General features: G+C 39.3%; 1 protein-coding gene across 7 annotated transcripts in view; it reads right to left on the bottom strand.

The window, feature by feature from the left end:
• Window positions 1-24737, bottom strand: part of ARHGAP42 (Rho GTPase activating protein 42) — a 248584-nt gene that overhangs the window by 152117 nt on the left and 71730 nt on the right. For 6 of the 7 annotated variants that reach the window (XM_023758838.1, XM_006094660.3, XM_023758836.1 and 3 more), the window contains exon 3: window positions 7527-7588. The exons of the other annotated variant lie outside the window; for it this stretch is intronic. In XM_023758838.1, the coding sequence (XP_023614606.1) occupies window positions 7527-7588 (62 nt within the window). The remainder of the gene's footprint in view (window positions 1-7526; window positions 7589-24737) is intronic. 7 annotated transcript variants of the gene reach the window in all.

Raw genomic sequence — 24737 nt, 5'->3', positions numbered from 1 at the left:
AAAAAAAAAGGGGGTCTTGGGAAACAGGAAAATATAAAGATTTGGGTGCTTACTGTCACGTACTCATTTACAAATTGCTTGAAATCTAGCAATTTGATATATACTCATTAAAAGCCAGCTGAGAGAATGGTGTCAGTCACAAGAAAAATATTCCTGTACAAATGGTAAGGAAAATGGTATTCTAAAATACAATCTTTAACAACGAGCGCTCACTCAGTTCCTTCGGCTGACAGCTAGTTATGACCACAACTGCCAATAGCATACAGACCTTAATTGTACTGGGGAAAGTGTGGGCTCCTTTCCAAGTATGCTTTTGCAAGAGCTAATAAGAAGCATAAAAATCGAGTCTTGGTTTTATCTCTTTTCATCCCCTTTCTTATACTCTGGGGTAGAAGTGTTAACGAGCAGCAAAATGACTAAAAGGCAAGCTGCCAGGATAGCTCCACTGTCTGACCACTATGTCAAATATATTCCGAGATATTTTTAGGGTTTTGACGGAATTCCTAGTTTTTATCAAGAGTCCTTTTCCAGTCATAGAATCAAAAGACAAAAATTCACCAAAAATGAACACTGATGTGTTTTCTGAAATCCTAGCAAGCACCCTATTCAAGTCCTTCACATGAAATTAATGACTTTTTACTTAAAGTTTATTTCTCTATTAGACTTAAGCATAATGAATTAAGCCAAACAATCTGAGAAATGGTAAATAAGAAGCTATGATAACTCTCCACCAACCAAGATGGCTTTCTGCAGGCCTCAGGCCTCTCCCTCTTCATGTCTAAAATTTATATAAAAAAGGGAAGACACAAGATATAACAAAGCAGAGCTGAAAGTCCAGTCCAAAGACCTGACACTGAGTCCTACGTCTTCTACTGCCACTTACTAGTGATATCTGTTATCTTGAGTCATTCATTTACAGTCTGAAGTTTCAGATTGCTGTAAGGATTTTTAAAAAGATACATCAAAGCACTTTGCAAACTTTTAAAAAATACAAATAAGTACTAAGACAATCTTATATAATAAAAGGCTAATATGCAAATTGACTGTACAACAGAACAACCAGTCATTTTGACACGTACTGACCATCATGGGGCAGATGCTCAAAGCAGGAGCTGCCCCCTTGTGGTCATTGTGCTCCCACAGGGGGAGTGCTGCTAAGCTAGAAGCCCAGAGCCAGGCTCACGGGCGCAGTGGACATTCCCTGAGTGCAGTGGACATCCCCCGAGCGCTCCTGGACTGCGAGAGGGCACAGGCCGGGCTGAGGGACCCACCAAGTGCATGAATTTCGTGCACTGGGCCTCTAGTTACTGATAAAAAGAAAATCCACTAAAGTGGCAGTGTGATCTGCTAACTCAGAATTTTATCAGATAACTGGAAATCAGGGAAGTCCTGGGAAGCCTCCACCAGTCAATACATGTGAAAATCAGAGCTATGTACATGAGATGTTTCTTTTATAAGTTTCAGGTGAAATCACTGTATAAAAAAAAAGTTGGTATGTAGGCCAGCATACCTAAAGTTTACATCTAATAAAAGTTAACCTAAGTCATACCAGAAATATAACCCATATTATATTATACTCATGCATGTGGAATGTTAATAGATCGTGCTTCATGTGTCTGAGATAATAATTGTTCACAGATCACTGGACTTCAGTTTATAACAATATTAATGCTAGAAGCACAAATTAATCAATAGCACTTACTGATGGCATATGAGCAATGCAAAAATGGATGGTAAAGACTAAACAAAAATTTTTCATCAGGGGAAATAGGTACATGCAGTTTTCTCAACACTTAAGATATTCTCCAATTTCATGAATCTTTGGTTCAAAGAAGGGGTAAGAAAGACTTAAAATAGGTTTACTCAACATTTTTGGCTCTCATGTGCCAAAATTTGATATGGGAACTGTCAATGGATTAAGTTTTTGCTGAAATATGTGCCTGTTTAAATATGATTAAAAATTTGAAAAGTAATCCAATTTCAATACCTAAAATGTCTGCATTCTTCCTTAATTTTTGTAAGACACTGAAATAATACTAAAGCACTTAATAGAGCACTCTTATACTATATTAATAATACATGTTTGCCATTATTGTTATCCAAATTTTAATGAAAACAGTTTTAGTTTGGAACATTATGGATGTGAAGTCTCTGGAGCTTAAAACCTGGGTGTAAACTGTAGCATACCATTTATCCATTTATTGGCTATATTCTTTGAGTTTGCTCTTCTTTAAAATGGGTGTATTAGCCCTGGCTGGTGTGATTCAGTTGGTTATGTGCCATTCAGTGCACCAAAAGGTTGTCAGTTCAATCCTTGGTCAGGGCACGTGCTGGATTGAGGACTTGTTCCCTAGTAGGAGGTGTGCAGGAGGCAGCCAATGGCTGATTCACTCTCACATCAATGTTTCTCTCTCTCTCTCTCTCTCTCTCTCTCTCTCTCTCTCTCTCTCTTCTCTCTCTTCCTTCCTCTCTCTCTAAAAATCAATAAAAATATTTTTTAAAAACTTAAAAAGGGGTTGTATTAATAATGTCACCTCAGAGAGGTGCTATGCAGATTAACTTGGTTTAAAATATAAAGCAATTCCAATAGCAGTGCCTGGTACCTTGAAAACGCTCAGGGTCAGCTGTTATCTACAACAGTGCTTCCCAATAATTATTACTTGGCCTGAATTATATTTCTAACACATTTCGGGTGCTTATACCTTCCTATGACTAGTGTCTAACATACTGGGTATCTCAGATACATTTTTTAAAAAATCTCTTGAGACTAATAAGAGCTCAAAATCTTGTGTCAGTAACCCAAGTAACTTATGTTAGATCTAAAACTATTTTGAGTCTACTTCCTATTAACCCTTACCTAGTCCTGCTTATGCTTTAAAAAAAGTATAAAAAGAGGAAAATAGACATTATAATTCTCTTATAAAGCAAGTGAATGTTAAGGTTATGAGTTTCCCTCCCAGCCTCTCATAAATTTTTTTTTGTTTCAAAGTAATACCCAGACACCTAACCTAGCCCATTTCAGGAAAGTATTTTCATTACCCAAGAATTAAAAAAAAAAAAAAAAGAGAGTAATCTGGGCACTAAATAGAAAGAATTTAAGTCTTAGCAAACCTAAAGCAAATTTGTAAACTTACACAGTCAAAGGTCAAATGTGAATGCTAAATGTTGGAAGTGATCATGGTTTAAAAAAAGTTTCTTATAGTCATCAAAATGAAAACTATAAAAAAATAAGTACATCTCTATAAATTCTTCAAATTAACATAAGCTAAAATATTCTGAAGTTGAGGCTTCCTCAATTGGTGATAAATATATAGCTTAAAAAAAAAACTATTTCGCTGCAGGCATGCACGCACACACATACGCGCGCGCACACACATTTGTCAAAGTTAGGGACTAAAAGGACCCATACAGTAAAGGCTCCAGGCAGGGGTAGAGGAGTAGCATAGAGTGGGTCAGATAATTTGGACCCTCTATCCTGAAGAACAGCTAGAACCACTGAATCAACATCCTGTAAGTTTCTAGATAATATCTTTCCACAACCCTACTGTAGCACAGTGAATCAATGGGACTTAAGCAAGCTGTCCAACAGTGTTCTCCTGCTTCTCCTACTGATCTCAATCTCCTTTGTTGAGTTTACCTCATCTGATCAAACGCTGGACTCAACCACCTCAGGGTTCAATTCTCCCACATTTTCTCTTCTGTTTGCACACTCACGGACTGGGTGATCTCATACATCCCATAGCTTTAAATACTCTCTACATGTTGTCGACTTCTAAATTTATATCTCTAGTCCCATCTGCTACCCCTGACCTCTCTGGACTCATATCCAGCTGCTCCCTAGGCAAAGTTACTTAGATACCCAGTAGGCATCTAAATAGATTCAAACTTTTAACTATGTCTTTCCCATCTCCTTCCTCATCTCAATAAATGGCAACATCTACCAGCTGCATTCTTTTTTCTTTTTAGTACTTACCACCATCAGACATAATTTGTTTAATGCCTATTTCTCCCCAGGAGAATACAAGCTGCACGAACAGTTATCTCTGTCGCAATATATGAGGGCTAACGGGGACTAATTTAGGCTGTACGGAAAATGCAGGCCCCAGAGGTGATCTACGGGGTAAAGTCTGAATGACAAGATAAAGCCAATGGGAGGATACGATCAGGATGTTCAAGGCAGAGGACATGACAATTACAAAGGTCTAAGTCCCAAAGAAGCTTGTAGGGACACATCAGGAGAAACTAAAGCCCCTTAAGCTGGAGAACAGGGAACCAGAGGGAGACTACTGAGAAGGGAGAAATGAGGGAGAGAGTAAGGTTCCAGGAATTCAGGGAAAGAAAATGTCAAGTTCAAAGGCCAGGAGGCAATTGAGTCAAATTCAGTATTTCAATACAAATAACAAGAAGCAACAGAGACCTCTTCCAGAAAGACTCAACTAAGACTTTATGCTTCTTTAGGTGGTTCTGTTGGTATGTTGGTATCTGAAACAAATTATTTTCCTATTAGTTTATCTGATTCACTTTTTTGTTGTGTTAAAACTAGGCATTTTTAGTTGGCTTTAGCAGAATTTTTTTTTTTAAAGAAACTCAGTTAATATAAAGCTAAAAGGTTCCATTTCTTTAAAAAGGTCAATATTTCTTTGGTCTCTTTTTTTTGGCAAATTGCCTTTTTAGGTCACCCAGATGATATATTATCTAATTATGGTAACTCATTGGTGACATGAGAATTTGTTTAAACTGTTAAGTGTCCTCTTTCATCTTCTTGAGCTTTTATTTTTGTTTTGTCATTGTTCTAATATACTTAGGTTTTGGTCAAATTAAATCATATAAGTCATGATTTATCACTGAAAAACATAGGCTTTATAATGAATTATAGAACTCCTTTACACTTTCCTAGTATATATTCTTAAAATATCCTACTTCTAAAATGAATCACTAATTTTTAAAACACAAATTCTACAAGATCTTTATACAAGATCTGCTACCAGCTAATTCTTCAGTTGTACTAACATCATGTGACTAAAAGTGTTAATTAATCACTTCAATATTTAGATTTGTGTGTTATTGATTACTTTTATAGAATCTTTGTGGAAATGCAATTAGGCTTTTATCTATAGAGGTTTTTCCTCATTATTTTGCATTCTTTATTTCAGACCTTCTCTGAAACAACAGGAAAAGCAAGAAAAACCACAATATGACTTCACTCATTAATGAAGAATTTCTTCCTTGCCCCAACATGAGAAATATGGCTGAAGGCAAAAAGGATGAATTCTGAAACACCAGAGTTGATCTAATCCCCATCTCCATGACTTTTAAGACACTCTACCCCATTCCTCAGCTATTTCTTCTCCTTGGTCTTTGTTTTTTATCCTGTGATCATATTGGTCATCATATTGGATGTCTCAAGATCCTGCTCATAAAATATCCAAATCTCTGAGTTCAGCCTTCTTGATTCCTAAGGTCTGACTTCCCACTCAGCTACATCTTAACTTCATTATCTAGATCAGCTCCATTGCCAAGTTCAGTATGTTTCAACTCCCACTCCTGATAACAACTTCCGTGTCCTCTCTCAAAATCTTCTCCTCTGTCAATAGTGAAACTTCAACATTATTAACTAGTCATGCTTGTCCTCTCTGCTTTCTTTTTTTTTTCAAATATATTTTATTGATTTTTAGAGAGAAAGGAAAGGAGAGGGAGAGAGACAGTTCTAAACTATTTCTACAAACTCCTCTCAGAGTAAATGACCACTCCTTCCTAACACTCTTTCCACCTGCCCAACCAACTGTCCGAAGGTCTCAGGTTTAACCAATCTTCTCTTCCTTTTCTCCCAGCTCAGAGGAAGAGCTTTCCCCCAGGTGCCCATAGGTCTCAGTGCTATAAGAACATTCCCTTGGCTCTTTTCTCCCCTGCAAGCTACAACACACTTTCCCACACTCTTCAACTAATACATTTTCTAAAATGATAGCTCACGCTAGTTGGTTTATCGCTCTTCTGCATTACTTGTACAGGATCTGATCACAACCTCACTCACCCACAACTGAATATTCCCCTGGCTTCCATGCCATTTCCAATTCTTTATTTACACATATCTCTAACCATTCTTTCCCTGTTTCCATCAGCATCTGCTCTTCTGGGCCATAGTGCACTCACTACCCACATCTCCCCACGGAAATTCAACTTCTATTATGTAACCTCAGACAGCTGGAGTGAGCATTATGTATAAAGTACATAAAACTGTCCTAGTTAGCCTCAAGACTCCAATCAAAGTCACCTCCACTTGTAGTCCATTTCACATTGTATGGCTCTCTCTCTGATACTGAGACCAGACCCTGGCAGGGTAGGCTTATATTTTCTAAGGAAATATGGTTACCCCTTCTCCGCGGTATTTCTTCCACACCTCATCTCTTTGTCAACATGGCCACCAAATTAATCTCTCCTAAATCCCATACTGATCCTCTCATTTGCTATTCAAAAATTTCTAGTCATTGCTCTCCCTTATCCATTTAGCAAATGACACCAAACTGTGCTGCATTTCTAGCACATTTAGTCCACATTTGAGTTTACTTATGTTTACCTATAATTCCCCAACACGATGCTGAAGTATAGTGATATCAGAGGTGATGTCTTAAAGAAGTGTGTAGCCCTCACTGTAACTGACAATCAACATCTTCAGCACCGCTAACATTTATTATGTGCCAGGTATTACTTTACAACAATCCTTGGGGTATATCATACTATTTTTTCCATACACATAGAGAAAGACTGGGTCATAGACAGGGACCTTCACAGAAATTTGAACACAATGGGTATAAAATTATATTTGTAAATGGATAAATATATTACTAATAACCAAGCATTGATAATGCCACATAAATAAATCCATCAACCTGGAATGCATTCCCTTTTTTCCCCAGCCCAGCAAAATCACCCCAGCCTTCAACACCCAATTCATGAATTGCCTTTAATACTTGTAATGTGTCTTTATTATAACATTAAGGTTATTTAGGAGTTTGCTCAATTAGAATGGATTTCATAATGGCAGTTTGTTCAATATATTTTTTACGATATATTTTTATTGATTTTTTACAGAAAGGAAGGGAGAGAGATAGAGAGTTAGAAACATCAATGAGAGAAACATCAATCAGCTGCCTCCAGCACACCTCCTACTAGGGATGTGCCCCCAACCAAGGTACATGCACTTGACCGGAATCGAACCTGGGACCTTTCAGTCCACAGGCCGATGCTCTATCCACTGAGCCAAACCAGTTAGGGCAAATATTTTTAATTATTAGAAAAATTAACTGGAAAACAAAATGGATATAATTTGCTTATGTTAAAAAATGAAATAAGTAGAAATGGCTTATCTTATTAGTAACATTTGATCATCATACAACTTTTTTCTGTAACATTTAGTACATGCATCACATTATAAGGTCTGCTATGGCTAAGCCTAATTTAAAAGGTCTATTCTTTTTTTAAAAAATCCAAACAAAGCGTTATTCTTAAGAAATGAGTATCAGACTTACCAGTCTTCTCCTTTCTTCTTCTACTGTGATGAGTAGTCTTGCAAATTCTTTTAGTGACTGAGCTATTTAGAAGACAAATTTTAAAAAGAAGTATTAACCTCTTTTCATTGCTAATATCTAACTGCACAGGAACAAACATTACAATGAAACTAGTTATAAATTTGTATTTATTCTATAGTTTTATGTTTTTATAACCATAACACAGTATATACAATAGAATCTCAATGAGTAATGGCTATAGATAAGATGTTTGTATACCACAAATCAAAGTTAAGCACATAGCAAGTACAATATTTTTTTTCTTTAAAGACACTAGGGGGAACATAGTTTATATATCTAATATATAAAACTCTCACATTAATAAATAGAAATATAGTACTGGAATCACCTCTAAACAGAATATTACAAATAATGAAAAGCATATTAAATCTATAAGAAGCAATAAATCCAGTACTATTTAGATGTACTTAGTAGCAGCCAATAATACAAGGGCTCCCAGTGCCATCTTTCTAGAAGTTCAACAAATTTTGAATTCTTCCTATATCTACAATATTTTAAACCTTTGCTAGTCAGTGTTGTGGAATGACCACCAGCATCAGCACTTGGGAACTTATTAAAAATACAGACTCTCAGGCACAACCCCAGAATCTGCATTTTAACAAAATCCCCAGGGGACCTGTTTGCATATATGTTGGCATGCACTGCTTTAGAAAATTATCGGACCTATATTGCCCTAGCCTGAGGAAAGAATCAAGTATTCAGAAACTTTAAAAGAACAAACCAAAAATAAATAAATAGGGACTTACAGTGGCCTATTCTTTTAAAATGCATAGTTCCAAATGGCAAGTGTGAAAAGTAATTTATCCACATCAATTTTTGTACCTTGTACTTAATATGAACTAGTAACTAAAATAAAATGGTTTTGTTACAATACTAAGGACACAAATAAGATAAATGCAAATTTTATTTTCACTTAACCTGTAAACCTTCCCTTCTAAGCCCCTACTCTTAGGCTCTCCCCATCCCCTTCCTTCACCCGTACTAATATTGAAAACATTGTGCGAGACCAGAAGTCTGGCCCCAAGCTCACAATAAAGGCAAGTAAGTCAGGAAAACAAAGCAAGAGTCACATTAACAGAACTTATTAAGGAAGAGAAAGAATGCTTTCCACTCAAGAATTTAAAAGGGCAGTACCTCCCAGCAGGCTCCCAGATGTCTGCAGGGAGTGCACGCCGCCAGAGTGAGCTCCCTCACCAGGCCTCCTCACCAGTCTACTGGGACACAGTGTCCTAGGATCCGGCTCCAAGACCCCACAGTGAGTGCAAGCCAGGGGGAACACTGTGCCCCACCCCCACCCTGGACCCCAGAACCATACTGCTAGCCTGACCAGGGGACACCCAGTGCCCGCTCCTCCGCGAATCCCGGGACCTGCTACCAGAGTGACCCAGAGCAACCCAGAGCACAACCTACTCTGGGCCATAGGAGAGCGGGGACTATGCGACCCAGAGCAACTGGTGCCTGCTCCACCCCGGCCCCCTGGACAGCCCTGCTGGAGTGACCCAGAGCAACCCACACCCGCTTCACCCCAGCCCAGAGGGGTGACCCAGAGCAACGCAGCACACACCTCACTCAGGGCCACAGGGGAGCTCGGACTGTGAGATCCAGGGCAACCCACGCCTGCTCCACCCCGGCCCCCAGGACAGTCCTGCCGGGGCCATCCAGAGCAACCCAACGTGCACCTCATTCAGGGTGACAGGAGAGTGCGGACTGAGCGACACAGGGTAACCCGCCCCCAATCCACATTGAGGAGGGGCAGACTGGAGCAAGACAGCAAGTGTCTCACTCTGGGCTACAAGAAAGTGAGGACTGAGTGACCCAGAGCAACCAGCACCCACTCCACCGTGAGCCCAAGGTTTTGCTGCTGGAGCAACCTGGAGTAACCCAGCATGTGTCCCACTCAGGTCACAGGGGAGCTCTGACTGTGCAACCCAGAGCAACCCGCACCCGTTTCTCCCCTACCCCTTGGACAGTCCTGCAGGGGCTACCTGAAGAAACCCAGCACACACCTCACTCTGGGCCATAGGAGAGCACTGCCAGGCAGCCTGGAGCAAGCCAGTGTGCCCAGCCAGGGGCCACAGGACCACATTGCAAATGCACTGCCAGAGGGACCTAGGGTGCCACCCTGCCACAGGTTCTGGAGCCACACAGAGAATCGCATGCCAGAGGGTTCTGGGTCCTCACAGGGAGTCGCACACCAGAGGAACTGTGCACATGCTCCCACCACCCTGAGCATCTGAAGCAGACAACTGAGGGACCAGATCCATGGGAGAAGGGGATACAACTAAGAGCAGAGACAATAAAGGCATGAGACACAAGGCAGACCCAGCCTCTGGGCTAATGATTTCTGGACCATTGCCCTGATAGGGTCTTCAACCTCTCAAACCCCAAGCAGGGTGCCCAGGGCCAGAAAGAGACAGCAAAAATGGGGAGACAAAGAAACAACCCCCCCAAAGAAAGAAAAGGTGGCCTCACCAGCAAAGTAACTAAATGAAACAGAGGCATGCAATATGTCACAAAAAGAATTTAGAGTAAGGGTCATACAGTTCATAAACCGAATGGATGAGAAAATCAACAACTTATGTAAGAATCAAAACTTATATAGCTATAATAAAAAACACAATGGAAGGTTTCAAAAGCAGACTAGAAGAAGTGAAGGACAAAATTAGTGAGTTAGAAGGTAGGACAGAAAAACACACCCAATCTGAACAGCAATTGGATAAAAAAATTAGAAAGCAGGAGGAGAGCCTAAGGGAACTTTGGGACAACATGAAATGAAATAACATACATATAATAGGGGTGCCAGAAGGACAAGGAGAGAAATAAAGATTAGAAAACCTATTTGAGGAAATAATGACAGAAAACTTCCCTGATTTGGGGGAAGAAAAAAGTCACGTAAGCACAGAGAGTCCCAAACAAGATGAACCCCAAAAGACCCCCACCAAGAAACCCCGTAATTACAATGGCAAACGTTAACGACAAACAAAGAATCTTAAAGGCTGAGAGAGAGACAGAGAGTTACCTACAAAGGATTCCCCATTAGAGTATCAAATGATTTCTCAACAGAAACATATCAAGTCAGAAGGGAATGGAATGGAATATACAAAGTGATGCAAAGCAAGGAACTGAATCCAAGAATACTCTATCCAACAAGGCTATCATTCAAAATTGAAGGGGAAATCAGGAGCTGAGCAGACAAAAAAAGGCTAAGGGAGTTTATCACTACCAAACCAGCAATGCAAGAAATGCTAAAGGGACTGTTGTAAAAAGAAGAAATAAAACGGGAAGAAGAAACATAGGTACAAAAATAAAAAAGGCTACACACAAGTACTTACAAATAGTAACTGTAAACATAAATGGACTAAATGCTCCAATCAAAAGACATTAAGTGGGCCCTGACCGGTTTGGTTCAGTGGATAGAGCATTGGCCTACGGACTGAAGGGTCCCAGGTTCAATTCCAGTCAGGGGCATGTACCTTGGTTGGGGGCACATCCCCAGTAGGGGGTGTGCAAGAGGCAGCTGATCGATGTTTCTCTCTCACCGATGTTTCTAACTCTCTATCCCTCTCTCTTACTCTCTGTAAAACTCAATAAAATATATTTTTTTAAAAAGACATCAAGTGGCTGAATGGTTAAGAAAATATGACCCATATATATGCTGTCTACAAGCCACCCACCTCAGAATACAGACTGAAAGTGAAGGGATGGAAAAATATTTTTTAGGCAAATGGAAATGAAAAAAAAGCTGGGGTAGCAATACTTATATCTCTGACAAAATAGACTTCAAAGTGAAGGCCATAACAAGAGATAAGGAGGGCCACTTCATAATACTTAAGGGATCAATACAACAAGAGGATATAACTCTGGTAAACATATATTCAGCCAATGTAGGAGTACCCAAATACATTTAAAAAATAATAATTTTAAAGTCCAATCTAGGATTTTTTTTTCTCTTCCTCTTTTCAGAACTGCTAGGTTTACAGTAAACTAAGCTGGTTTGAAATGCTATCCCTACCCATTACTTCACACCGGTTTTATTCACAGTTACCAAAACAGAAATCAAAGGATTACCTGGGAATCAGATCAATCTTTTAAACACATTAATGGCCTTAGAGTAGGATTACTTTTTTTAAAGTTTTAATTTCTGCAAAAATAACTCTACCAGTGTTACAATGTAACCCAGTTTTGACAATAGTAAGTTGAATAGAAAACATTTTTCAAATATATGGATTTTAACTGGAGGGCATAATAACATTCTATTTTTGTTCTATTGTCATCTATGGGTAAAGAAAGCATTTCATCATCATTCTGGCAACTATCTACTGCTGCTAAAGATCTCTTCTGGTGAGGCTGAAAGAAATCACAACCAAACTTTGGGTTAATGTTGACAGAAGACATTAACATGCCTAGGGAGAAAGAATCTAAGAGATAAGTCAGTTTGGGCTACAGGAAATGGAGGCAGCTGGTACTCCTGAAGGTGATAAAACAAGGGGAGATAGAAAGAGATAGTTGAGAGTAAAGAAACACTTTAACCCCACATTTCTCTTGATTCCTCCTAAACTATTTAGTTATTATTTTAAAAAAAAAGGAAAAGAAACTTTACCAGCACATGCTTCCTTTTATTGGCATCTATTGGATGACATACTCTAACAAAACATGGGCCAAGAGAAAAGGTTATGGAATCTAGAGATAGTAGCCTAATACAGAAAAGAAGCAAATGGAATTCTCAAGGTGACACAGCTGTATAGTCCAGGACAACAGTTGTACAAAAGGCCAAGAGAGGATCTTCAGAGCACATACAAGAGACAACCAAAGAATGCATAAATAAGTAGAACAGCAAATTGATCTCTCTCTCTCTCTCTCTCTCTCTCTCTCTCTCTCTCTCCCCCCTCACTCTGAAAAAAAAAATCAATAAAAAAAAATAAAGAAGTAGCAAGATAGTTATGATCTTTACAGCAATGGGAAAAATGGCTAAAAGTTTAAAATGGTCTTTCTGGGCAATTAAGTGGTGGAGAGTGGTAAGATACAGGATACCTTTTTAAATAAAAAATAAAAATAAAACAAGCTATTAATGCTTTATTTTCCCACTAGCCTAAATTCTGGGAGGGCATAGATCACATATGATTAATTTTCCCAAAGAGCTAAGTAAATATCCAGCACACAGAAGCCTGTCAAGTGGTATTTTTGGAATAAATAAAAATATAACCTGATCCTAGAGTGGCCCAGAAAATGATCACTGGCCCACGGAGTGGTGCCCTAAAAGTGCCTGGCAGTCTGTTACTCTGAGGGCTGCGTGAGAGACCCACTGTGAATAAAACCCATTGCGAGAGACCAGAAGTCCACAGGCTTCCCCAGGTAACCATTACTCTGAGTAAACTGTGGAGTTGCCTTAAATCCGATTTTGATTACAACTAAGGAAGCTCAGGTTCTCACTGCACTGTTGAAATTCTTGGTCTAAAAATGAATACTTCTGCTTTACTTGGTTCTGGTCTGTTTCCAATATTAATACGATTTATAGACTCAGTATCTAACAGTTGATTATAATGAGAATGTCGAAGGAGAACAATTTTGACAGGCAAAAGCAATCAGGTCTGCTTCCTGGCAACATAAACTGTTCTCCTTCCAGCAATTTTTTGAGTCTGCCCCAAATTTAACAAGTTTTGTTCCCTCTTTCTTTTGTTGATTTTTCAGGGAAATTACTTGGAAAAAAATTGTTCTCTTTAAATATTAAAAGTATATTTAAAGTCTCAGTTCCATAAAAGTATATGTTTCTGGGTCTAAATGAAGATACTCGTGTTTGTCATTTGTTCAAAAAAAAAAAAAAAAAAGGAACAGTAAATATTTCATGAATTAGTGACAGTGGCCTACCAACTTTTAAAACCCATATTAAAGTTTTCCCCTAATCTTTTTACTTATAATGATGTCAAAGTACTGCATTGATAGTTTATTAAGCACACAGTCACAGAAAGAAAATAGTAATTAATAATCCTGTGAAGCAGATATAAAATGATTCAATGTATTAGCTTGTAAATTGGGTTTTAGGATTAAGGGCTGAAGAACAGCCATTCCCTTCCCTGCTTGCTCCACTCTCAAAGTAGCAGGAACCTCTAACATAATGAGAAGCTGGTATTAGAATCTCTGGTGCCAGGGACCCACAAATGCCCTCAAGACTATGAAAACCGGAGGGTGTCTATTCTCCACCAGACCTTGGGCAGAAAATACATACAAAATGACCCTCCTAGCACCCATCACAATGCCTTATACAAAACAGCTATTGATGTTGTGACTGAGCCATTTCTTCTAAAACTTTACTTAAACAAAATTATAAAATATTTATTACATGCAAATACCTGATACCAAAATACTTCCTTTTATAAGCAACTATACTCCATACTTTATTTATCAATATTAATATTTACATAAATAACCATTTCATTATCTGATTTTGGAGGTCCAAACTAACTTCAAACATTAACAGCTGATCCTGCAATTACAGGTGGTATGACAGGAGCTTGATTTCATGAGAACAATATTCCAAAAACAATACTTAAAACACAATGGGCTTTCAATATTTGATCGTTACATGGATTAATGAATTTAACAATACATTTCCACAGCCTGTTTGCTCTATAAAGAGAAACAAACAACCCTTATTCTAGGCTTCATAAAATACTCTGAAAAGAATAGCCAGATAGTTTGGAAAATTATGTTTGCTATCCACATTCTTGCCACCTGCATGAAACTTTCCTGGCTGTATTCACCAGTAATAATCTTTCCCCTTCCTGACCATCTGGACCACGAGATTACTGGAGAGCAACCAAAATATAATTTCACATAAAAATGCTAACTTCCCAACAAATTACTGAGGTCAAGAATATTGCTATAGGCTTTCCTTTTTATCTCCACAATGTGATATTGGAAAAACACTTTTGGAACAAAAGAAATCAATTACTCAGGTGTATTTATGACAGGTCCTGAGAGTATAAACATTCAGAAAGCCAAGAGTCAGATCATATTTACAGGGTGAGAAGTATGATAATGGCTTCTCTATTTACCAATATTATAAAATCCAAAAACATTCCTGAACTTATACATGCATAGCCCATGGATACAGAAAATAGTGTGATGAAGGCCAGGGAAGGGGCAGAGTGAGGTGGGCAAAGGGAGGGGAAGTGGAGGACATCTGTAATAGTGTCAACAATAAAAAATTTAAAAAAAAGATCATAAAAATAAATAAATACTTATTTCCTAACAATCTTTTCAACCAGCTTAAATTCACCATACTATTTTTTAAATTATATTTTTATTGATTTCAGAGAGGAAGGGAGAGGGAGAGAGAGAAATAGAAACATCAATGATGAGAGAGAATCATTGATCAGCTGTCTCTTGCACACCCCACACTGGGGATAGAGCCCACAACCCAGGTATGTGCCCTGATCTGGAATCAAACTGTGACTTCCTGATTCAAAGGTCAATGCTCAATCACTGCGCCACACCGGCCGTGCCACACTACTATTTTTGAATGTAGAAAACCTGTTTAGAATCTGGGAGTAGGAACGAGAGACAAAAACAACAACTCCCTGTTCATTGTTAACAAAACTCCACTACCTTAAACACTAACTATTATACTATTAAATGTTTCAACAATTGATCAACTTGGTCTTTACAGATTCTGCAACTAGAAGAATTGAGAAACCATGTCCCTCTTGCATCCAACCAACATTTATATCATAATCAGACAATGAGGTATTACATATTTCTCCCAGGAATCTTTCCTCAAACCTAAATAGCATAAATACATACTCAAAGAACAGGTCACGAATTCATAAATATAGAATGTTATGTCAACAACCCAAGTTTTCACTTTATTAGAGTGCACAAATACCACTTTTGACATCCAGCTATGCTAAAAAAATAGGGAGAACTGGTTAGCAGTAGGCCTTAGACTTGGTTAAATATCAGTGAAAACCTATAAAAGTCAGTTTAAACCAATGCAGTCATATTTTATAAACCCAGATGATGGCCCAACAGTCACTTCACTTTTCTATTTGGGTGTAAGATGTAGGCTCTGCCCAGGTCTTTTGTAGTACCCTTCCTGCACTGACTTTTCATGAAGAGTAGGAGGCAATATACAGGAGGTTGGCAAAACTAGATTTACAGTTGTGAGTATGCCAAACAGAGTTTATTCTTAGATTATTATTTATTAGTTATTATGTCATTTATTTGTAGTATTTGTTTTCTTATTATTATTACTATTATTTCATATCCTTACTTATGATTTATCTTTTAGGTAATGATGGCTGGTAATTTAACCTACTTTGTCCACCCCTGTAATAAAACATCAACACTGATTAAGAATACGAACCAGAGAAGGTGAATTTGTCAATCCTTTTAAATCTAGCCATATAGAGAAAAATAAAAGTAGAATCTACATCCATAGCCAAGTGGCATCAGCATTGCACTACAAGCAATGATCTAGCAGGTGGCACATCAGCAGCTCATGCCTGGAACGGCCCTAGAATTTTAATTCTTTGTGCATTTAAAAGATCAAAGGTTGCATACTGGCTACATATTGGTTGGACTATCCAAGGGAAAGTTTTGGTTCAGGAACAGTTTATAACCCATAAGCAAAGCAAGAAGCACAATCAACTTGTGGTATGCCAGAATAATAAATACTGTATCTGAAAAACAGACAAAGTGATTTAAAAACTGACACCAAATCTCCCACCAGATATTGTGTCACTGGTAACAACACCCCCACTCATGGGTCAGTCCACTGTGTCTGCAATACTGCCATCATTTGCAACCACAAACTCTAGTTATTATTTTCTGAGAACCACAACATCAAATAAGATTTTCCACTTCATTTGTGGCTTCAAGCTCTGTAGATGCCTAGTTGCAAAGCCAATAAATTGCTTCCTAAACCAACAAAAAAATAAGTCACAAGGCACTGTCTAAGGCTGGCAGATCACTGTAATACACCCTCGTAAAAAGAGATGTCATCTTTCCAATACTTCACAGCCACTTGGAATCTAGGATTGCAAGAAAAATACATAGAAATTTAATTATCTTTGAGGTATCTAAACTAAATTCTCCACAATGTCCTCCTGGTGGTTAGATTTTTTTAATCACCAAATACAAATCAAAAAGAGATTAATTTTAGTATAACTATCTAACCACTACGCTGTACACCTGAAACAAATACAAAATAATATCATATGCAGACAGTAATTGAAAAATAAAATTTTTAAAATTAAAAAAATATTAATCTTGAAAACAAGTCCTTGAATACTTGCATTTAAATTCTTCTTCTATAGCCCTAACCGGTTTGGCTCAGTGGATAGAGCATCGGCCTGTGGACTGAAGGGTCCCAGGTTCGATTCCGGTCAAGGGCATGTACCTTGGTTGCGGGCACATCCCCAGTAGGGAGTGTGCAGGAGGCGGCTGATCGATGTCTCTCTCTCATCGATGTTTCTAACTCTCTATCCCTCTCCCTTCCTCTCTGTAAAAAATCAATAAAATATATTCTTAAATAAATAAATAAATAAATAAATAAATAAATAAATTCTTCTTCTATAGCCTACCACTGCATCCATGTGTTGAACTACATTGCATTCAGATGAATTAGGTTTCAGCAATAATGAGATGTTCCAAAATGGAAGAGCATATTATATATTATTTTAGCAATGAAAAGTTATTTAGCTTCCAATCAAGATGTGGCTTAAGTAAATGCAGTACTTGTATCCTCCTACAACTACATCAAAATTACAACTAAACTATAGAACAGCCATCATCATAACCTGAAATCTAGCTAAATGGAAGTCCTACAACTAAGGATATAAAGAAAAAGCCACATGTAGACCGGTAGGAGGGGTGAAGACATAGAAGAGGCTGGTCCTACACCCACGTGTGGTGGATAAAAATTGGGATGGATATCTCGGCTATTGAGGTCTCCCTTAAGGAGTGAGAGTCCCATCCCTAACGCAGGCTCCTTAACCCAGGATTCCAGTGCCATAATGTCCAGCTGTAAAAACCAGCGGGGATTGTGGCTGAGTTAGACAGAGTTCTGCTAGAGTCCCAGGCATTCCTCTTGAAGGGCCCACACATGTACGTACTCAGACTCACTTCCTCTGAGCTCCAGAGCTGGAGTAGCAGCTTAAAAGGCACCAGGGACACACTGGGAGGAACTATACTGTCTGACAGAGCTAGTAGGCCAGGACAGATTTCAGTCTCCATCAATCTGTCTTACACTGTTCGCCTAGCCCAGGGGATTCCCTGAGACCCTGCCACATTCAACTTGCAGGCTCACCCAAGCTGTATCCAGTGGCTTTTTTCACAATAATGGCTTGTCTTGGCTCATACTTCTCATTTTCCTAAAATCTCTCAAACCAGCAGCATCTGGCCTCAGTGTGCCCCATACTTCTCACTAGGTGGCCCAAGGGCCAGCAATAATGGCAGCCAGCTTTGGTTCACAGGTTGGCCTAGCCTGAGTACCTCCCAGCACAGCACAAGTAGCAGCCATCTGCAGATCACTTTGTAGCTCATGACAGGTGGCCCCAGGCAGAACACAGGCAATAGCTGACCTTGGCCTGCACCTCCCAGAAGGCACCAGAGCCAGTGCATCTGGTACACAGTTTCAGACAATGCTGAAGGACCACCCTACCACCTCCACGGGTGAAATGTTTAAGGGTTGGACTCAGCAGCACCGGACCCTCAATGAATAAGTTATGATCCGTGGGTTCGATCCCAGCACAGCTGATTTTCCACAGTGATCACAGTTAGTCCTTGCAACTGATGGGCCTGGGAATAAATCCCTCCCATGACATGCCAACAGCAATCCAGGCTCAACTACAAAACAAGAATGTACACAGCCCACTTGGTGGGAATGCACCTGGAGTGCCCTGCTTGGGTGAACAGGGAGGCTGTGCCACTGGACCCTACAGGACACCTACTATATTAGGCCACTCTGCCAAGCCCAGGAGACATAGCAGTTTACCTAATACATAGAAACAAAAACAGGGAGGCTGCCAGAATGAGGAGACAAAGAAACATGTCCCAAATGAAATAACTAAACAAAACTCCAGGAAAAGAACTAAACATAATGGAGGCAAGCAATCTACTACATACAAAGTTCTAAACACTGGTTATAAGGATGCTCAATGAACTTAGGGAAAGAGTAGATTAACTTGGAGAGAGATCTTCAACAGCATAAAAAAGGACATGGAAACCAGTCAGAAATGAAGGATACACAAAACTTCAACAGTAGAATAGATGAAGCCGAGAAACAAAACACCAATTTGGAATATAAGGAAGCAAAAACACCCAATCAGAACACAAAAAGAAAAAAGAATTTTAAAATGAGGATAGTGTAAGGAGCCTCTGGGACAACTTAATACTCGCATCATTTAAGTTTCAGAAGGAGAAGAGAGAAAGCAAAGAATTGAAAACCTATTTGAAAAACTAATGACAGAAAACTTCCCTAACCTGGTGAAGGAAATGGGCATACAAGTCCAGGAAGCACAGAGAGTCCCAAACAAGATGAATCCAAAGATGAGCCCATACCAAGACACATCATAATTAAAATGCCGAAGGTTAAAGGCAGAGAATCTTAAAAGCAGCAAAAGAAAAGCAGGTATTTAACTTGATTGTGTGATATAGAAGTCTTAGTTCTTCCAGCAAACCATTATTGAGGGGGTGGGGTGGGGAGGAGAGCAGTGCCAGTCTACTACCCTGCAACATTACAAGAAAGAACAGGCACATCATCTTTAAAGGCAACCAGTGCCAGAGCTGTTTATGCTCCAAGGGCAATCAGGTGCCAAGTATCCTGACTTGAAAGAAATGATCTGTTGCTGACAAACAACTACTTACACCAAGTATCCCCTCCGCCTCCCCCTCCAATCCCCTTCTCACTACCATCAGGAACAGACTTCCCAGCACTCCTTCACATTCCACAAAGACTAAAGCACCCGTTCATACTCCTCCTCTGCACCCAATCCTCCTGCCACCACCCTCCTGAAACTTCAACATCCGCTTCCGTGTCCAATTTCCAGCTTCTCTTTTCCACAACCTCTTAACCTCCCATGACCTTCTCCTCTGTAATTTCATACACCCACAAGGACACCAAGAGTTCAAGCTATCTAACCCTTGGCTTTTGCTTTTTTGGCAATCCTTTCATTCAACTCTGGTTTACTCCTAATCTTATTTCCCACAGTGGTTATCTAAAAAGAATTTTCTCCTTTCTCAAGAACCCAGCCCCACACTTCCCCTCCTCATACCAGATGGCCTAGCCTTCTGCTTCTCTGAGAGAAGTTCAAGACCCTCTGATCAACACTGTCTTTATTCATTCTCTTCAAACTTGCCTGTCCCGGGAAAGGGGCCCTCTTCCTCTCAAAGGAACAAGGTGCCGCGAAGCTTCTACTCTCACCCTCTCCCATCTTCAGCTACATTTTTTCTGTTTCTCTCCCTCTCATTTCTATCGTCACTCTTCTCTCCTCACAAGCTATTTCTCCTTCCCCTCGGGCTATGAGCTTACTCCAGTGCTCTCCTTTGCCATAAAGGAAGGGCAGGAAGACATGGGTGGGGGAAGGAGGTTTACTGGATACATGCAGCGCTGTGCACAGCTCCTTAATCTTCACAATACCCCACAAGGAGGTCACAAGTCCAACACCCTAATCTCCTCTCACCATCCTCCTATTTTTTTAAATAATGAAACTGAAATACAGAGGATAAACAAGATGTGAGGTCATAGAGCTAATGACTTGCAGAGCTAAACTTTGAACCCAAAGTAACTCACCTGAAATGTATACACTTTCCCACTACTCCAGGCATAGGCCCATAGCCCCAACTCACTATTCTAAATTTAACAAATACAGTTACCTCCTGCGAATTTCTACAAGGGACTTTATCTGCATCTCGAAACTTAACATGTGTCAAATCCTAACTCATAATTCTGTTTCGGTATTCAGGCCACATATAAATGGATAAATGGGCTCCTAACACCATGTTCCTAGTAACTCAAGTAATGGATTATCCTTCCTTCCTTGCCCCTACTCACCAAATTCTGCAGACCTCTCTCCTCTATCCTTCTAGATCTACGTAAGAATATCACTTCATCTCGGCTATACTATTACAGTAGCCTAGTTATTGGTTGCCCAGCTTCTATGACTTTAACTCACTGTATGTACTAAAGGTCGAAATTAAGAAAAGGAGGGGGGCACCTTTGATTATGTCATTATCCAACTCAAAAACCTTGAATCATTAAATAAAACCCAAACTCCATATTGTAAGCGATTCGGGATCTCCATCGTAGGGCCATAGGTACCTTTCTAAGTATCTTAGCCTGAGATGCTACTATTTCTAATCTCTAGCTTAGCACTTTGAAACTAGTAGAAGTTCTTATAGCTTCCCATTTCCATGCCTTTTCTTTACCTACATTTCCTAAGCTGTTTCTTGTCTAACCATTAGGACTCAGCACGAGTAACCCCCTCTATGAGAGCATCTTCTGATGTTCCCAGTAGGAAGTTCCTTCTCCAGCATTGGTGTTCTCGCGGCATTTTTGGTCTTACCACGCTACAGCACTCAGCACATTCTCCTTAGTATTACAGTGATTGTACCATAAAGCTCCTTTATTACTCCCTTGTATTTTATAAGCCTAATAAGGATATAAGAAGACTTTACTCATGTTTGCATGTTCTAAATTACCCATAAAGTTCTTTGTACTCAGAAGATATTCATTATTGGTAGAAAATTCTAGAGACTCCAAAGTCTATATCAGCATGAACTAAGTCACACCTTACACTATTATATGACTTTAACTTGAAAAACTGATTTTTTTTCATCCCTGGGAGATTTGTGCGGCACCTACACGGGCCCATTAGTACCATCTCTCATAATCAGGGTATATATCAACTTGTTCTGCATAAACCAAAACCTTTTTGCAGGCTGTGAAAAAATAATGTGGCAATAAATGGCCTCCCCAATTGTGTCTACCTCGGTGTAAGCCACAAGTGTATTGTTTAGAGTAGTGGTTTCTCACAAGCTACATCAGACACCAATAATATCCATGAAATTACAAGCTACTAAGGTCTCAAACCAGGGGATTCCACCTTAGTTCAGGTCTGAGGGTGGGGCCCAGGAATCCTATTTTTAAGGTTCCTATACTTGATTCTGATGATAGGTAGTTTGGGAGGGAAAAGGGAAGGGATGCATGCTTTGTGTAAGGAATTAAGAATTCAAACTATATTTACATAGAAAACAGTATGTATTTTTAAAATATATTTGTATTTATTTCAGAGAGGAAGAGGGAGAGAGAGATAGAAACATCAATGATGAGAGACAATCATTGATCAGCTGCCCCCTGCACACCCCCCACTGGGGACTGAGCCTGCAACCTGGGCATGTGCCCTGACCAGGAACCACACTGTGACCTCCTGGTTCATAGGTCAACGCTAAACCACTGAGCCGCACCAGCCAGGCAGAAAACAGTATGTATTTTAATAAAATTTGTAAGGATCATCTCTACCTCCTTGCTTGAAAGTCATCTGTACTTTCAATGGCAGAAGTAGTACCCTTGACCCTTGTGGTAATGAAGGAAATAATATATTATCTAAGTCTCAAGAATCAAGAATAACCCTTAAGTTCTCTCTACAGCCCTCAACAACTATCCTGAATTTTATCTCTGACAGAGAAATTACTTGGAATTAGCCTTTTTTCTCCCAGGCACATATTCCTAGATAACTATCCAAGGCACGCTCCTCTTTTTCTTTCTTTAGGCCTATTATTCAACTCTTGTTTCTTTCCAACTTCTCCCTCTATATTCTGGCCTGCCATCCCACAGTCTCTCTTCATTGCTCATATGCTGGTCCTTGCCTTTGGCCGATAAATTATCCACTAACCCCTGGGTGTCTATGTCCTGCGTCTTAACTCACTTATATCAGACACAGTTTCCAGGACTATTGCATTTCTGGTCCAAACATTTTATGTCAAAAGTGAAACTGTACTTTTATTATTTCATTCACATTTAAAAATGTTCTCTCTTAGTTCATAAAAGATGTGGTGATGAAGGCAATCTCTAACTCACTCTGAACTGGCAAACATTTCCGCGCTGTAATTCGTCACACATACTGATGCCAGAATAAACCTCCTAAAGAGCAACTTCAATCAAAAGCCTTGAGCATCTCTGGAGAGCATGCACATAAAACTTTACACTACATGGCAAAGCCCTCTATGCTTATGCTATGGGTCTCAATCTTTGTACTCCAGCTAAGAGGATATTACACATTAGCTTTCTAGAAAAAGGATCAATGTTTACATGGCCATGTAAGTTTGATTAATTACACAGGGAATAAAGGATAAATCAAGGTTCCAATTATAAGCACTTTGCAGTAATACCACTATCTTAAAATGATATATCTGTATAAGAAAGAAATACTGAAGAAAAATTTTTTAAATGTCCCTTCTTTTTGTATCTCTATAAACATTTATCACAACCTAACTTAACATATAATAACCTTAAATTTATTTAACTCCTCAAACAAATGCAAACCCATTAGAGTGGGGATTTTTTTTTTTTCTGTTTTGCACACTGATGTGTCAGTACCCAAAATGGTTTCTGACAAATCACAGGTACTTTACACAGCTTTATTGCATGAATGAACGAGTAAGCTCCAAGTTCAGAACCAAGGAGCTAGGTAAACAGGGTTCTCCTACTGGTGTGACTTTAGAAAATCAATTCACCTGTATCTAAAGCAAAATGACAGTGAGCTCCCATGTTCTCCAAGGTCTCTTCTCTTCAGATACTAAGCAGAAGTAGCACTTTCTAAAAATTCTAAAGAAATAAAACAAACAAACAAAAAAACAATAACCTGAGCTACTCCTCATCCCCACCTGTACACAAAGTGAGAATTATCCCAGAAGAAATGCAGCTCTCAACTAGCAAGATATAAACTCCACACCAATGGTAAAAACACTTTCACTGTGACATAATACCACTTTCAAAAGCTATTTTCAAAGCAGACGCTGAATTTACATGATCTTCCACATGGGTGGAGAAATTCTGCTAAGCAAACAAAGACATTACCAACAAAAGTTCAAACCATGCACCTAACACCACAGAGGCCACCACTTCACCTTTTTGGTGTCTGATGCTGACCAAAAAGCAACGAAAACATGTTCCTGTTACTATGCCAAAAATTATGACAACAATGCCAAGAGTATGTCATGGCTTAGGCTTGAAAGTACAAGCCAATCACAAGATTCCAGTTTTACTAAGGCCATTCTATTCATACATCCAATAAAAGAGATGTATTCCAACTGTGGTTCTGTTGTTCAATGCAAGTGCATTAAAACCAACACAGGTATCCATAGGTTACATTATACTACCCATGAGGATACCCATGCCCCATTTTCTCCTGAGCACAAACACAAAGAAATAGCCAAGTAAGACATTTTAAGAAAAGCTCATCTGGAGCAGCGTTCTTAAGTCTTCCATGAGACAGTCAGATTAACCTTTTCAAAATGCAAATACAATATCACTTCTCTGATTAATGCCCAGCAATGTCTTCTCATTGCCTTTAAGTTAAAACTCCACATCCCTAACTTGGCCTACTAGGTCTTGTATACCTGCTCACACATGCCATTTCCCCTTGGCTTTCTCCTTTCCTCCTCAAAGCCTGCATTCATCCCTTCCCTATGTCTGGAATGTTCGCATTCCCTCTTCACGGACCACTTCTCCATGACCAAATTAAACAACCCAGGGGTCCTCAAACTTTTTAAACAGGGGGCCAGTTCACTGTCCCTCAGACCGTTGGAGGGCCGGACTATAGTTTAAAAAAAAACTATGAACAAATTTCTATGCACACTGCACATATCTTATTTTGAAGTAAAAAAAACAAAACGGGAACAAATACAATATTTGTATTTGCATGTGGCCCGTGGGCCATAGTTTGAGGACCCCTGAAACAACCCCTTCCGCAGAGTGGCCTTCCCTCATCTTCCCACTCACACACCTAGGCCTGGTCTACCTTGAACTTTTATGTATCTTAAGGTGCTTTGTTTCTATATAAAGGTCCCCTAGATTTATGAAACAACTATTTACTAAGCCTCTGCTACAAGTAAAGCTCTAAACCAGTGGTTCTCAACCTTCTGGCACTTTAA

This window comes from Myotis lucifugus, unplaced genomic scaffold (genome assembly GCF_000147115.1).
Source record: "Myotis lucifugus unplaced genomic scaffold, Myoluc2.0 scaffold_139, whole genome shotgun sequence".
Classification (NCBI taxonomy): Eukaryota; Metazoa; Chordata; class Mammalia; order Chiroptera; family Vespertilionidae; genus Myotis; species Myotis lucifugus.
Note: the sequence above shows the minus strand (reverse complement) of the source record. Positions and strands in the feature narration are given on the sequence as shown.